The 15,310-nt window shown below is 44.7% G+C and overlaps 1 protein-coding gene across 1 annotated transcript in view; it reads right to left on the reverse strand.

The window, feature by feature from the left end:
* Nucleotides 1-1,324: 1,324 nt before the first annotated feature.
* The window catches only part of LOC124607423 (cuticle protein 38-like), a 31,158-nt gene continuing 17,172 nt past the window's right edge, over nucleotides 1,325-15,310 (reverse strand). The window contains exon 2 of the mRNA XM_047139750.1: nucleotides 1,325-1,665. Within this exon, the coding sequence (XP_046995706.1) occupies nucleotides 1,366-1,665 (300 nt within the window). The 3' untranslated portion in view covers nucleotides 1,325-1,365. The remainder of the gene's footprint in view (nucleotides 1,666-15,310) is intronic.

A 15,310-nucleotide genomic window follows, 5' to 3' on the forward strand; every position in this document is an offset into this window, starting at 1 on the left:
GTTTCATTGGGCGAGGCGTCTGTCATCGTCGGAACAACGTCCCGGCCTGCTGGACACTGCCGTAACTCCTACAGTGTTGGAACGTGCGGACATTCTCATTGGACATGGTCCAGGGATCAGACTCAACCACCTCACTGCCCAGCTGTACGTGCCTGCTGGTACTGCTGACACTCCGGTTAGGGTACTCAAGTCCGTGTTCTTCTTCATCCATCCAACAGCCTGGATCTCACATCTTCCGACTTCCATCTGTTTGGTCCAATGAAGGATGCACTTCACGGGAAACAGTACTTGGATGATGGGGAGGTTGTTGATTCAGCAAGACGTTGGCTCCGACGTCGACCAGTAGAGTGGTACCATGCGGGCATACTGGTCTGCCCAGTATGGTGTCATAAGGCCGTCGCATTGAACAGAGATTATGTTGGAAAATAGGGTTTTGTAGCCCCAAGAGTGGGGAATTATATGGTGTAGTGCAATCCTGAATAAAATCAACCTGCTTTCACAAAAAAAAAAAAAAAAAAAATGTGTTGCATTGCTTATTGAAAGCCCGTCATACCAAGAGCAGTCTGAAAATGTAACTTTTGTTATTGGATTTACGGTATTGTGGCATTTTACATTGTGTAAAAGTGTTGTATAAACATACTCGCAGACAAAGTCCTTTCGTTTCAACTCAGCAGAAAACGCGGAAATGTTTTATAGAAATTGGTTTTAAGTACTATAACTTCAATGGAAACGTTAAACCAGTTACTACTTTCATTCTGAGTGTACAACATTAGAAACGTGTCTCCACAAAATGTTTGTAGCATTAAATTCCTTATTCGTTCCAAGATCTTAAGAATGCAATGTGAATTTATAACGCCGGCCGCTGTGACCGGGCGGTTCTAGACGCTTCGGTCCGGAACCGCGCTGCTGCTACGGTCGAAGGTTCAAATTCTGCTTCGGGCATGGATGTGTGTGAAGTCCTTAGGTTAGTTAGGTTTAACTGGTTCTAAGTCTAGGGACTGATGACCTCAGACTTTAAGTCCCGTAGTGCTTGGAGCCATTTGAACCATTTTTTTTAAATTTATAGCGATTCATGAAACTATACTTTTTACATGAACTAGATGTGAAGAATGTATCACTGAAAGTGTAGTCGTAAGAAATAATAAAAAAATCGTTTCATATTATACAATTGCTTGTAAGATGACATGTTGCTGTGTGAGAAAGCACATGTGTAACTGCAGCCCGTCCAGCCGGGAAAAGGGCGTGGCAGCAAGCATTTAACAATCACCAGCACAAGTACCAGCTAGGAAGAAATGAAGAACATATACACTTTTTCTGCCCTTTATTGACAATAAATAACTCTGTTCATAGCTTCAGGTACATTTCCTAGTGGACCTTCAGCAGGGGAGCAGCGACAGCAGGTGCGGCGTAGGCCAGAGGGGCGTGGATGGCGGGGGCGGCGTAGGCCACAGGGGCGGCGGCGACGGCGGGGGCGGCCAGGAGGCGGGCCGTCTGCGATACGCGGTACGTGTTGGCGTATGAGGAGGCGGCGGGCGCCACGGCCACGGGGGCGTGGGCCACGGCGACGGCGGGGGCGGCCACGGCAGGCGCCACGGCGACGGCGGGGGCGGCGTAGCCTCCCAGGTAGCCGGCGTGGGCGGCGGCCACGGCGCACAGCAGGATCACCTGCGACAACGTGCATTTCACAGTTCGGCAGAAGCTTCCTGCTGGCGGTGGTGCCAAGTAGTGCTGATCACTTTTAATGCGATACCACAGGGTAATGAATGTCTGAACGTTCTCATGTCCGTCAAATGAAATTGGGCAAAGTAAATCGAACAATACGCGGCCTGCCGCTGTGATCTGTACTTTATATTGCAAAAATGAATGTCTCATCATGAATTCACTGAATACAGCAGACGCAGTTTTTTTCGTCTAAAACTGTGGATCTGCTTCAATGACTTCAGAAAGGGCACACAGAGAGGATATATCTAATTCGAATGAAATGTGCACCACACAACTCATGTATGCTATTGGGTAGGACATGAGTAGAGAAAATGCAAGTGATATGGAAGTAATGTATACGGAACTTACAACCTACTGAAAATGGCAGAAATGTATGAAGTTATGCATAATGTTTTTATGGCCTTGGATGTGGGGTGATGGAGCGGAGAGAGGGGGGGGCAATAAGACCAGATACAGACAAAGTAGATCCAAAATAAAAGAAATAGCCTACGTGTATATTTTCCTATTTCTACATTCTGACGGAGTAATAAATACGGCGTTAAGTTCTTGTTGACCTAGTGACTTTTTGAAACGTCTACATACATACTTCGCAAATCATGGTGCGCTCTGTTAGTACCCAAATCTTGATTTGCCGTCTCTATCAGAGCAACATCTAGAGAGCTGAAGTTCTTTACTTAATACTGGCTCTCGAAAGGCTGGAAGTTGAAATTCGTGGTTGAAGTGATTTTCTTCAAGCGTCTGCAAATTCAGATTTTCAGCGCTTCTGTGACGCTCACCTGTGAGTCAAACAAATCTGTGCTCTTATGTGCTGTCCTTCGTTGTGAACGTCTAGTATCCCCTGCTACTCCTGGTTGGTATGTCTCCCACGCACTTGAAACACATTATAAAATGTCACACACATTCGGTAAGCAGTCTCCTTTGCATACTGATTGCACTTTTCCCAGTTCCTGCTAGTGAAACTGAGTTTGCTTTACCTATGTGCCTATTTGATCCCTCCATTTCTGATCCATACAAGGAGTAACAGAGCTCTAATAAACTTTATACAAATGGTTTATGTAAACTTTTGACGCTGTAGAATCTCTTCACGAGACCATCTCATCTGGTGTCTAGCTGCATCGTGATACGCAATTCCAACTCAGGAGGGTGGGACGCGTAGTTCTATTTTACGTTTTGTTGTCGATTAAACAGTCACTAGGGTTACTCTAGTACTAGTTTTCTAGCCATAACATTCCTCCGTTAGTATATTACCTTATCACACCTGTGCCACGTTTATGGCTTACTGTCTGTATCTAAATGACGGCCTAAGCAGAAACACTGCTTCCAATCTTCTCGAGTTACTTAAATTATTCTCTTTTTCCCGGAGAAGTCGTCACTTATTCGTCTGTGTGGCCAGGTTCTACAAACTCCCTTCTAGCTGCTGAGCTGCTACGGCTCATCTGTTTAACTGCGCACGGAGATCATTTTCGTAATCACACAATACTATTGTCCATAAACAAATCGTTAGCTGAACACTGGTTTGATTTCCTACTTGGATCGCATACGGAAAGAAATGTTTTCGTATTTCTACTTGTTTGCTGAAGTAAAGCATAATGACTAAGACAAACAGCGGACCATGGTTCGATCTAGACAACGTGCCTTTACGAGATACTGTTATAAGAACTTAACTGCTGCAGAAGTGTAGACGAATATTTTCCTCGTGTTAGTACTTTTCTGTTGTACCCTTTTCCATTTTTTCAGCTTCTCTTCAATGTTAAGACTAAGTATTATGATAACACACCCAAAACTACACTCCGCAGCACTCTCAACCGTTTTTCGCGAAAGCAAAGAAGATAAAAGATCTGTTAAATTCATTGGATGCATTAGTCAGCACAAAGTTTGCATCAGAGATTAAATAAGGCGGCAACGACGGAAGTAGCTGAAAGAAAGAGAGATGACGAACTGTTGACTAAGAATTGGGCAATGAAAAACAAAATCACAAAACTTTTGCTACATAGAAAACAAGCATACACAGTAGTGAAGGAAACATGTCCTTCGCCATCAAATATTGATATGTAGTTAGGAAAAAACTTCTGAAGTCTTCTTCATGAGTACAGCGTTGTGTAGAATTGAAATGTAGACAGCCGAGATACTAGAGGAGCTGAAACTAGTTGAATTCTGTAAATGTAATTACGAAACGAATAATGGATGGATGGAGGGTTTACTTGCAACTCCCGTCGATGTTAAAGCTCTTAGAAACTGAGCACTAACATCAATCACTGTGCCATACAGAGTTTTGAACCTACGTCATATCAAAAACAAATGCAGCGTATGAATCACAGCGCTGCCTCACCCAGCCGAAAGCAAGATGTAGTAGGAAGAGAGAGAAAGGGTTGGAAGGGAAACATTTGTAAGAAGCCGAGATGTGTGCTAATGTGTCCAGAAATAAAAGCGTTGTCGGGGAAAGACCAGCAGAAGGGAAAATTCAAGAGAGGATATTATTAGAACACGAGGGAAATATAAAGTTGAAAACTGTCGTCTCCCAAAGATAAAGTTATGTGATTCATTTACTAATTTTTTGCTGCCACGTGTCTACAGCACTGCTGCACTTTGAAATCTGAGCCCCACAGTTTAAACTTCATGACTAACCCTAGTATGTGCTGAGTATTCAAAATTCTTGGGTGCAGTAATGCTGCACTGACAGAAACGGTCCAGTAAGACAGGGCAAAAATGAAAGAAATAAGAGGAGACATGTAGTGTCCCGAGCACTCGGAAGTGTGTGTCGTCGCACAGGCAACTCACCAGCTTGTACATGTTGTGATGGGAGTTGTTGTCCGGCGAGAGCAACAGGTGCCGCAGCCAGATTCGCCGTCGGTATATATAGCGGGCGGTAGCTGTGGGACCTGCGAGCCACGCCCCCGCCGGTTGCCTGTGACAGGGCCACCGCTCCCGCAGACACTGCTCTTGATCTACTTTGCGATCTGATTCAGCGCTTGCCGATTGCGAATCCGAAGCTGACCGCCGCGGCAGACTAGGTCAGCCAACGGCGTCTGTGTTAATTTGTAACTGTACGCCCACCTTGCCCTTGGTCGCGTACTGGATATCACCGCAACTTGGTGACAGCAGAGAGGTTAGTGGGAGCTGTTTCCGTTTTAATATCTTAGAACACATCCGCCGTACTTACCAGATGATAGAGTTGTAGCATACGTGATGATGAGTGGCTTAGTTTCTTATTGCGTTACAGTCCACTGTCCATACATGTGCCTTCACTCATTACTGACAGGACCTTGACCTCCCGAGTTTGTATAAGAAACTTGCAAACAAAACACGTGTATGAATATTTAAATTGCACAATTTCCCCATTATTCGTTACCAGCTACACGGTTTAGGTAACGTATTCTCCTGGCAATTATTATTGCAAAATCGGGAAGGATATAAACTCACTAAATTTTACCTAATTACCATATACAGTACGGTAGGGAGCATACTTGATTAAGGGGGGACGTTGATGAGAAACACACACTATTTCAAAATTGCACCAAATTCACAGTTTTGGCGATATGGCAATGAAATTTTGTACCACGCTTTACATGAAAGTAACACAAAATTAGATATAAAATCCTTTGATTATATATATATATTCAACTTTTTTTAATGAATTTTGAAGTTTTATTTTAAAAAATTAAGTATGTTCCTCTTTATCAGAAAGTATCCAAGATTTTTCTACAAAAATTTCTCTGTTTCATCTCTTTATATGTTCTAAGCTCCTCTCATGAGGTTTTTGGAATAAGTCAAATAGGAGAATTTTCATAATTTTTAAATTATATTTCCACAACTACAATTTTAAATTCATGCAAAATTCCAAGCACGTTGCCTCATATCTCAGCTTTCAATCAGAATTTCATAATTTTATCTTGAGAAAACGTTTATTAGGTTTACAGAAATATGTGTACAAAATTTCATATTTCTAGCATTCATAGAATCTGAGGAAAAGGTACATAAACGTTAACAAACAAACTTTTAGGGAAACGCAATTAAAATTCAACCTAACTTTTTTACTTATGTCACTTCTTCAGAAGGCATCACATTTGTACTCCAGCGTCGTCTTTCCCTTCAAGGCTTCTCTTCTGATTTCTTGTTATCTGTCTTCCTTCCATTACCAGGTCTTCAACTGACTTTCAGCAGGTTTTCTTACTTCGGACGTAGCCTCATTGCTGGTTTGTCGTTGTTTCTCACGTCTTCCATTCGCTAACTTATTCAAACGCAGTTTATCCAGTTTTTATACCTGTTTGTGGTCGTGGCGTAACTGAATGAAGAAAGAATCGAACACTTGTATAAATCTCCGTCAGTATCACAAGGCAAAAAAAGAATTGCTTCGTCATAAACGATGCAGCTAGTTTGTTATTGTGTATAAGATACGACACAGTCAAAGATGATCTATAAAACCAAAGAGTATATATCACGGCCTTCCAGATGTATCCCGCACACGTTTGGTTGAAAGTAATACGCAGAATCGTTCACTGAGCTGGTATTGAAGTGCTGCTTCAAAACGTGGGCCGGTCGGAGTGGCCGAGCGGTTCTAGGCGCTACAGTCTGGAACCGCGCGACCGATACTGTCGCAGGTTCGAATCCTGCCTCGGGCATGAATGTGTGTGATGTCCTTAGGTTAGTTAGGTTTAAGTAGTTCTAAGTTCTAGGGGACTGATGACCGCAGAAGTTAAGTCCCATAGTGCTCAGAGCCATTTGAACCATTTTTTCAAAACGTGGGCGTCACACTTTTAATTAATTTTCAGGCACTTCCGATGCGATTTCAACATTAAAACTTTGGAAACTTATTGTCGATGAGTTGTACTAACATAAAATAAATCCAAAATCGACAGTTTTGCTCAATTTCATCAACGTCTCTCCTTAAGTTACTACTAAATTTGCAGCTGTACAAGAAAAGAAATTTGCTTCACAGAGCTGCCATCTCTGGTGATGATAATGGCAGGAATCCGGCAAGTCAGATGCCACAGAGAGTCTTGATAGTTGATTCGTCCAGTCTCTTGGCAACCCATGGGTGAGAGATATCGAGAACGTTCTGTCTAGGTCACAAGCGAACAACCTCTGTGCCAGGACAGCATGGCCAATACGCAGTCTTGCTTGTCTTCTTGAAAAATAACGAACAAGGATTTCGAAGACAGAGCCACCAGCCTGGAGAGTACAACGCTTCAGCACCTGCTGTCCAAATTAACAGCTAAGGGCACCAGGGATGATCGTGTTGTGTATCCAATGATTCCTCGTACCATCACACCGCGCACTGGGCCCATATGACGACAACCAATGGAGTCTGGTTAGTTCCGATCTCCTCAGTGCCTCTGCACAGGGACATGACACATCCTGTATACAGAACCGGGTCTAGTATGAAAAGACGCCATGTTGGCCCTCCTGTATGCACATTTATTGTCGGGTGCACCACTCTTGGTTCTCCTCTTTTAGCTAGGGCAACAAGAGAAGCTGCAACAATGGTTACCAACTAGCAGTTCGTGGTGCTGCCTAAGACGTTCCATTGTCTGTGTGGATAATTGTCTTATTAACTCCAGTTCGTGACGTGGCTATACGATACTGCGCATCCAAACGAGCCTCTCAGGGGTTAGTCGCTTAGGGCTGTTGAGGTTCTCCATTAGGTTGACTGTGGCACTCCTGTTCCCATCGATCCCATACTCCTGTGCTAGTCAAGGTATCCCAACTAATGCGAGCAGCAATATCACGAATAAAAAGCAGTCTGGACGAGCAACGATTCTGCTGCTTTCTAGTTCCATCTACTGTTACAGGTACTTCTTTCCTAAACGAGGCATAAACCAACTTATCACAAACTATAAGCAATCAGTTAGGATTTCTGAAAGGATAACACGATGCATAATATTTCCTTGTATACTTAACTAGCTAACGATTGCATGAAAAGGATAACACAATGTTTAAGCTTTCCTTGTACACGTAACTACTTAATTACAGCACGCATCACGCCACTTTCAACTGTTTTGTAATTTACTGGAAGTATACATACAAATTATGCAGATACTTATGTAGAAAATAAATAAAAGAATGATTTCTTCATCATTGCGTTATACGTGAATAAAGTTTCTTAATTGCACTGGGATGTACAATATTTTTGAACTTTCCGTCTTGCGGAAAAACAAATTTTTCGACCATCCCAATCGTGAGCATGCAACACATTACTGACCAAGTGAAAAGAGTGGATTTTCGAGGTTTAATCAACAGACTTGAAACGATAGATCTTGTGCTTTGCTGACAGTCATTGAAAATGCTAGACAAAGGTGGAACTGTAGTCGGTTGAAATTAAATAGCATGTCAGTGGGAATGATAGGAATACGTGAAATGAGCACGTCTTCTCCGATTAACTTGCCTTTCAGTATTAATCACCTCAGTAACGTTTAGCGTAAATTATTCTGCTGCGAGCCTGGTTCCACTGCACAATCGAGGTGGATTAATGTTGAGCAAAAGCATTACTGAGACACCGATTTTTTGTGACTAAATATGCTGGGTGACACCATTAATATCTAACGAGTTTAAAAACTCGTTTCGATAGCTTAAGAAGCCGTCCGCATTCACGACGTAGTTAATCGATCTGTAGAAGAGAGATTCGACCGCAATTTATTCTTGGATGACGTATTTGATTACATTGATTTCGGTGTTTTTTGCTGCCAGAATAACAAGTTTGCAAAGTCACTGAGTATTTTTGTACTCTCGAGAATCGCAGCATTGTCTTTCTCGCAGTCGACTTCACAGGAAAGCGACTACGTTGTTGTTGGAAAAGTTATTAGGATTGTTCTCTTGCTTAATATCGGGGATACCATTTATAAAGACCATATTCAGCAGTATAACAATGTACCGGCTAAAACTAAATATCGGCTCCATTTTGTACACTGAAGAGCTAAGGACACAGGTTGGTGCACCTGCCTAATATCGTGTAGGGCCCTCGCGAGCACGCACAAGTGCCGCAAGACGACGTGGCATGGACTCAACTAATGTCTGAGTTGTGCTGGAGGGAACTGAAACCATGAATCATGTAGCGCTATCCATAAATCCATAAGAGTAAGAGGAGCTGGAGATCCCTTCTGAACAGCACGTTGCAAGGCATCCTAAATAGAGTTCATAATGTTCATATCTGAGGAGTTCGGTGGCCACCGGAAGTGCTTAAACTCAGAAGAGTGTTCCTGGAGCCACTCTGTAGCAATTCTGGACGTGAAGGGTGTCACATTGTCCTGCTACTGCCCAGGTCCGTAGTAATGCAAAATGGACATGAATGGATACAGGTAATCAGAAAGGATGATTACGTACGTGTCATCTGTCAAGTTGTATCTAGACGTATCAAGGACCCCATATCACACCAACTGCACAAGCCCGACACCATTACGGAGCCTCCACCAGCTTCAACAGTCCCCTCCTGACAACCAGGTCCATGTGTTCATGAGCTTGTCTGCATACCCGTATACATCCATCCGCTCGATACGATTTGAAACGAGACTCGTTCGACCAGGCAACATGTTTCCAGTCATCATCAGTCCAATGTCGGTGCTGACGGGGCCAGGCGAGGCGTAATGTGTTGCGTCGAGTGGGACTTCGGTTCCGAAAGCCCGAAAGCCCATATCCATGATATTTCATTGAATGTTTGCATGCTGACACTTATTTATAGCCCGGCACTGAAAGAAGCAGCAATTTGCGGAAGGGTTGCACTTCTGTCAGGTTGAACGATTTTCTTCAGTCGTCGTTGGTCTAGTCGTTTTGCAGAATCTTTTTTCCGGCCGCAGCGATGTCGGAGATTTGATGTTGCACCGGATTCCTGATATTCACGGTAAGCTCGTGAAATGGTTGTACGGGAAAATCCCCACTTGATCGCTACCTAGGAGATGCTGTGTCCCATGCCTCGCGCGCCGACTATAACAGCACCTTTAAACTCACTTAACTCATGATAAAATGCCATTGAAGCAGCAGTAACCAATCTCACAACTGCGCCAGACACTTTTTGTTATATAGGCGTTTTCGGCTGTAGCGCCGTATTCTGGCAGTTAACATATCTATGTATCTGAATACGCAATCCTATACCAGTTTGTTTGGCGCATCAGCCTAAGTTCAAATGGTTCAAATGGCTCTGAGCACTATGGGACTTAACATCTGAGGTCATCAGTCCCCTAGAACTTCAAACTACTTAAACGTAACTAACCTAAGTACATCACACACATCCATGCCCGAGGCAGGATGCGAACCTGCGACCGTAGCGGTCACGCGGTTCCAGACTGAAGTGCCTAGAACCAGCCTAAGTATACTGCCAGTTTTACAGCTGTATTGATTTATTATTAGATATTCTGTACATCAACAAGATAGCATACTGCTTATCCCCCTCAGAGCCAGAACTGAAACAAAAATGATGCGCCGGCCGGTTTAAAATAATACACAGAATCGTTGTTCACTGAGCTGGTATTGAAGTGCTGCTTCAAAACGTGGGCCAGTCGGATTGGACGAGCGGTTCTAGGCAATACAGTCTGGAACCGCGCGACCGCTACGGTCGCGGGTTCGAATCCTGCCTCTGGCATGGATGTGTGTGATGTCCTTAGGTTAGTTAGGTTTAAGTAGTTCTAAGTTCTAGGGGACTGATGACCGCAGAAGTTAAGTCCCATAGTGCTCAGAGCCATTTGAACCATTTTTTGAAAATGATGCACGTTCACACTTGGCGATAATCACTTTGTTTACATTGGTAACTACAGCTCGCGCAATAAAAGGTGTCCAATAGGTCCATAGTTCGATTTCGTGATATATCGGATTTATCTAGAGTACTTCCTGTCGTCTTCCCTGCTTTTTCATTTCTGCAACCGCCTTCCGTCTAGAAATTGTAGTATCAGAATTGCGTGGTGAAGTTAAACGTTGCAGTTTCTGTAGGTAGCACCGAGAGTCGATTACGTCAGTATTTCCCCCCGCGTGTCTCCGCCCACCGTAGAGACCAGTCTTCTATTTAGACTCTTGTTCATCAGTTTCAGCAACGGTTTTTGAAGAACGCCGACGTGAGGAAACAGCACACTAGTAGTGTTAAAAATTATTATTAATGCAATTTGTGCGCTATTTCTTCCTATCGGATGTCTTGTTATTCCGTTCTTCTTTGTGCCATCTACACTTCTTGCTTCAAACAGTCAAAGAGAAAGACTAGACATGATGAAAGCTCAGAAAGTAATCAGAGACATTTACGCAGTGAAAGTAAAACTATGTTCTACTACAATTTCAAAAGAACGTCTTCCAATATTTATCGAAAATTCTGAAAAAATGTAGTATAAAATAAGAATTGATTTGCTCGATATTGCCCCTATTGTATCGATATATCGATTACCGACGAATCATTGTTCGCCGATGTATATCGATATTTGTCGAATCGCGTCTGTGTATTGATACATCGTAATGACTATATTTTAACAACAGCCGTATAAGCTATACAACTGTAAATCCTCTACAGACAATGCTGACCAGTTTGCAAGAAACCGCACCTAAATTGCTTCATTTTTCTTGAGATAATACATTCTGAATAAACAAACATTCATTTTTATATAAACGTGAATTTAGATGACGTTACTCCTACTTTGTTTGGACGAGCTGAAATGCTAATCATTTGCATATCCCAGCATGTGGTACATGTGGAATATAGACATTCCGAATAAATGCTTAACTTGCGGAGGTGGTTTGCTGAATCGTCAGTAGCATATTCTAGATTTTGAACCGCAAGTGAAAGTGCTAGCGAAGCTTTTATTTTAAACATAAGGTCGTACGTCATTACAATCAAATGAATACCCTTAGCTGCATACAGGCGTTGATATAAGTCAACGGGGACAGTTGAAAATGTGTGCCCCGATCGGGATATATATATATATATGTTGAGATCACCCTCCAGGCGAAAAACATTTATGTGTAATTACCATCAATAACAAACAAAATAAAAAGGAAATTATCGAAATTAAAGAAAACGCCCTCCTGGCAGAACATACAAAATGGCATTCGTGTCCCGCTAACTTGTGGGTAGACGCACCCTGAATCCCAAGGCAGTCAGGTATATTCCAGGCACGTCTTCACGAAGAATATTTCATTCGCCGGTGCATTGGACTGAGTCCTGGTATTACACAATCTCACTGAAATACCTGACACACCCAAGCTGCAGGCGGGGATCGAAGAAGGCACTACCCAAAAAGTTGGCATAGTACTGACGGTATCGCGGATGGTGCACGAGAAAAGTAAAGCGATCTTGCAGGAACGTCCAAAAATCAAGAACACTCTTATCATCTTTACAGAACAAATAAGAGGTCGAGAGGCCTTTTATCCAGATCACAGGATTGGTTTCGTACGTGGGAAGTATGTCTCATCTGGGAACAGAAGAAACTTCGGTGTAATGGCATGAGGAGTCGTACGCAGAAGGAAGGCAAGGATCTTCTGAATCAGCTGCCACACCTCTGCAGAAGATCCACACATCAGTCGATGTTCGTTCCTATCAAGCGAGTGACAACGAGAACACAGTGGCCAATCCGTCATTTTCATGGCATGTAGACGAAGCTGTGTCATTTATTTTCCATTAACGACCAGATACCAGGTCGCACGAGCGCTCGTGTCGAGGAGGATGTGGTGCACAGAACGCCAAACCACAGGTCCATGCGATCGTAGGATGTCGGCTTTCCACAACATTCCGAGTATGATTTCTCATCATTAGGCGGTAAACGCACGTGCAATAGGGTTTGTGGTACTAGGCATATCGGCATGGACATACCCGCATTCGATAAAAAAGGTCCTGACATGTGAGAGCGAGGATGAAATATGGGCTACTGCAACAGGTGCCACTCGAGAGGGAGGGGCCAGTTCGTCAATCAGGCTTCCCGAAAATCCGGTACGGCGGCGGGTCCACGATTTAACCATCGTACTTACATAAAGGGCTGCTGCTCTCGCTTGGACGTTGACAAGGCCAAAGCCGCCATCTCGAGGAGGAAGTGTCAGCGTGTCGTAGCGGACTTTGAAGATAAGATCCGCGCTCCCAAAGTAGCTGAACGCCGCCTGAAGTCCGTGTGCCATTGCCTTTGGCAGCGGTAAAATCTGTGCTAAATGGAGTAGTCGTGAGACTAGATGAGTGTTAACAAAAATGATTCAAATGGCTCTGAGCACTATGGGACTTAAGATCTGAGATCATCAGTCACCTAAACTTAGAACTACTTAAACCTAAGGACACAACACACATCCGTGCCCGAGGCGGGATTCGAACCTGCGACCGCAGACTGAAGCACCTAGAACCGATCGGCCACAATGGCCTGCTGAGTGTTAACCAAATCCACCTTTTGTAACATGTCCAATGCTCTCAGGAGGTTGCCACGAATGTTGGTGCGGATAGCTTGAAGCAGGCGTTTATAGTTAAATGACATCGTGCGCTGTATATCACGCTTGAAGGTGATCACCAAACATTTGAGTTTGTCCACTAATGGCAATGGAGCCACACTCGCTGTTGGAAGACCTCTACCGACAGACATAGCGCTAGATTTCGTCAGGTTCACATGGCTACCTGCAGCAGTCCCGTACTGGTTCATCCATGCCAGTGCCTCTCGCACTTCATCCTCCGATAGAACCAAGAACACCACGTCATGTGCACAGGCGCTGCAGATGAAAGCATTCCCCCTCATTGTTATCCCTGTGAGCCGGCTCCTCAAACCATGTAACAGTGGCTCAAGGACGATGGCGAAAAGCAGCATCAACAGCGGACATCCTTGACAGACCGACCACATGACATTAATAGGGCCCACCACACCGCCATTGACCAGCACTCGCGACGTGGCACCTCGGAGGAGCCGCAAGACGATGTGAATAAACCTGTGGAGGAAGGCCATCCGTCGGAGTACGTTTCCAGAAAGGCATGACTCACTCTATCAAAGTCGTAGTCGAAGTCCACTGTCACTAAGGCACCGTTACAGCGGCAGGTCGTGTCCAGGGCTCTGACGTCATGGTAATCGCTGAGTGCCGTCTGAATGTTACTGTCACCACCAAAGCACGTTTGATCCAGAGAGATGACTTGAGGAATGACGCGCCGAAGGCGAGTTGCAAGAATCCGGGTAAAAGTCTTGAAGTCACAATTTAACATGGTCACCGGCCGATAATGCCCAACTTCCCGACCTCCCGATGGCTTGGGGACCGGGATAAGCAAGCCTTCTACGAATTCGGGTGGGAGCGGAAGGCCAAGGTTCATCAGTTCTTCATACATCGCAGTCCAGCGTGAGCCCATGATCTCGTGTAATGTGCGGTAAAACTCCAGTGGGAACCCATCTAGACCAGCGGCACGACGTCATCAGCCGTAATTGTCGATGTGAGAATCTCCACAGCAGCCTCATCCAGGGTACCCGTCAAGGAACGGAGTACATCAGTCGTTACCCCTATGTTCTGGTCCTATGCTGCATAGAACTGGTTGTAGTGATTCACAAAGGCTTTTACGATGTCATTCTGGGACGTCAATTGACGACCAACTGGCATGTCGAGGGCGTTGACCAGCTTTCTCCGACACCGCTGCTTCTCTCGGATAATATGATGTATGGACGGGGGCTCTCCTAGTACACAATCGAGACGCCTTGCGCGTACTATTGAGCCCTCAAGGCGGTGACCCATAAGAGAAATTATCTTCGCCTTAATACGTTGAATTTCAACCTGTCATTGAACAGAGGGGGCATGGTTTGAGAGTTCCCGGAGAAATGTGAAATATTATTCCATGGTATGTCGTTGCCACAGCATTTCGTCGCGACCGTAATTCATCATCGAACGACGTAAAGCAGGCTTGGTGCAGTGGAGCCACCACCGGAGTGTTGAAGGATACGCTGGAAGGCGTCTCACACAGTTGTTCCACGTCGTTTCTGCGACCTGCCTGCATTGCGGATCCTTGAGATGGGCGACATTCAGTTTCGCCAGGCCTCGACCGCGCCACACCTTCTACCTCTGGAACGAAACAGTGCAAATGTAGGCGACATGGTCGGAAAGGCGATAGGCCATAGCTCAGCGTCAAGCATGGCAGTTACGATTCTTTGGGAAACGTAGACACGGTCAAGACGACTTGCTGAATGGCTGGTGACGTACGTATATCAAGGCCGATCACCACGCATGCGGTCCCAAGTTTCGGTGAGGTTCAGTTCATGCACGAGCAGCTTGAGTTCCTGGCATGTGCTGAACTGGGGATGTTGGTCCTTCTGGGATAACACACAGCTGAAGTCGCCCCCAAGAGTAATATGGTCGTAGCGGCCGACAAACGAAGGAGCGACCTGGTCTGAATAGTCGCTCTCCATAGCCAAACTACCTATCACACGTTTCTACTGTGCGTATCTTTCCAGGAATATCCAGTAGCAGTCCTGTGGGAGTGTAAACATTGATGACTCGGACACCGTGGAAAGTCACAGCAAGACCCCTAGCCGATGGTGATTAAATCATGTCGTCTATCTCAATGCCTTCCTTTAAAAGTTTAGCTGTCCCACTGCCTCAGTCAGCACACGGCGTGAGGTAGGACACATAGCCATAGATATTAGGGAACGTCGCCAGGTGAACTTCCTGCAAAAGGGCAACA

This window comes from Schistocerca americana, chromosome 3 (genome assembly GCF_021461395.2).
Source record: "Schistocerca americana isolate TAMUIC-IGC-003095 chromosome 3, iqSchAmer2.1, whole genome shotgun sequence".
In the NCBI taxonomy this organism is placed as follows: domain Eukaryota; kingdom Metazoa; phylum Arthropoda; class Insecta; order Orthoptera; family Acrididae; genus Schistocerca; species Schistocerca americana.